At 42.8% G+C, this 1,412-nt stretch overlaps 1 protein-coding gene across 1 annotated transcript; it reads left to right on the top strand.

Moving 5' to 3' along the window:
- On the top strand, positions 1 to 1,412 carry LOC106533546 (uncharacterized; the record flags this gene model as incomplete). Its single annotated transcript, XM_014029897.1, is given in 1 exon segment — positions 1 to 1,412. A coding segment is annotated over 1 exon segment (1,108 nt), but the record flags the coding sequence as incomplete, so codon positions are not given.

Here is a 1,412-nt window from a genome sequence, read left to right as displayed (position 1 = left end):
GGCTAAAGCAGTCACAGGTGCTAAATCGGGACATGTGTTACTGGTCACCCATGAGGTGACGCTTGAGGACAAAATCTCGATGAGAGATGTGATTTTGATGCAAGAAGCTGTTCCTGCTGTTGAGAAACAGCTTTGGATTGAAAGAGGTGCGAGTCAAGAGGCCTCAGGACTTTGGAGAAATCATGAAGGCCTGATGGTAGCACCTCCTGATTTACTAGGTCTCTTGATACAGGAAGCACATGGCCAGGCCCATGTTGCTAGGGGGGAAGTAAGGAGAAAACTCACAAGTGAGTATGGCTTTTGGGCACCAAATTTGCTACAGCAAATTGATCATGTCATTGGTAAATGTGTGATTTGTCTAAAAAACAATGTCAGGAGAGGAATATTGATTCCTCCTGGACATGTTCCGACTCCAAAAGGACCGCCTTTATCTTTGTTGGAAGATGAAATGAAAACTTATGTAAAGTACCTAGCTGCTTTGCACAACGACATTTGTACATATGTCAGAAATAGACCAGAACAGGAAGCACCTGTTGAACAAAAGAGTGATGTTTTGAAGCCAGGGGACAAAGTGTTTGTCAAAGTTTTCAGGAGAAAATGGTTTAATGAGCGTCGTGAGGGACCATATGAAGTGGTTCGTAATACAGGAACGGCTGTACAAGTCAAAGGTTCTCCTACGTGGTATCATCCATCTCATTGTGTCAAAGCACCGACAGAGGACACACCTTGTCTCAAGGTACTAGGACCCGAGGACTCTGTAGGACAGAAGAACGGAAAAGATCAGCTTCCAGATGGAGTTAACAATGACTCTGACATTCTTGCTGCTGATGGGATTGACATCAATGACACTGGAAACGACAATGCAGAAAATGAACAAGAAAGAAGATTTGACAACATTGACCTACAACATGCCCCAGGGACAACAGAGAGTCCCTCGCCGGAACTTAAGCCAACTGAGAGGCAGAAGAGCACCAGTAACACCCAGAGAAAATCGAGAAGAACAGTCATACCAGGCAGACCAAGGCCCAGTCGCCAGAGGATCAAGCCAAAGCGGTATCAGGGTTGGTGTTGTGGTGCCGGGAGGTCAAGCTCAGATGCCATTACTTAATGGTGACATGTCGGATAATGAGGTTGATGAAATGGATGAAACTCAGGAGGTTCTGGAATTGTATCCATATTAAATTGTTTGTTTAGGTGACACTTTGGGGGTTCTGTATTTGTAGGAATGAGTGCCATTTTATTTTGATATGAAGTTTTCGCATGTTTTTCTTAGTCTAAGGAGGTTAGAAATGTGTTTTTGTTTGGACTTTTATTTGAAAGGTAAGTGAATTGTATTATCGGTAGTTAGTCTGACTTTTGTTTGTTATTTTGGCAATTAAGCTCATTCTGAAGAGAAAAAGAAAAAAAAGAAA

The sequence above is a fragment of the Austrofundulus limnaeus genome, unplaced genomic scaffold (genome assembly GCF_001266775.1).
Source record: "Austrofundulus limnaeus strain Quisiro unplaced genomic scaffold, Austrofundulus_limnaeus-1.0 Scaffold966, whole genome shotgun sequence".
In the NCBI taxonomy this organism is placed as follows: domain Eukaryota; kingdom Metazoa; phylum Chordata; class Actinopteri; order Cyprinodontiformes; family Rivulidae; genus Austrofundulus; species Austrofundulus limnaeus.
The sequence above is the reverse complement of the archived record's forward strand: the minus strand, read 5'-3'. Positions and strand labels throughout refer to the sequence as shown.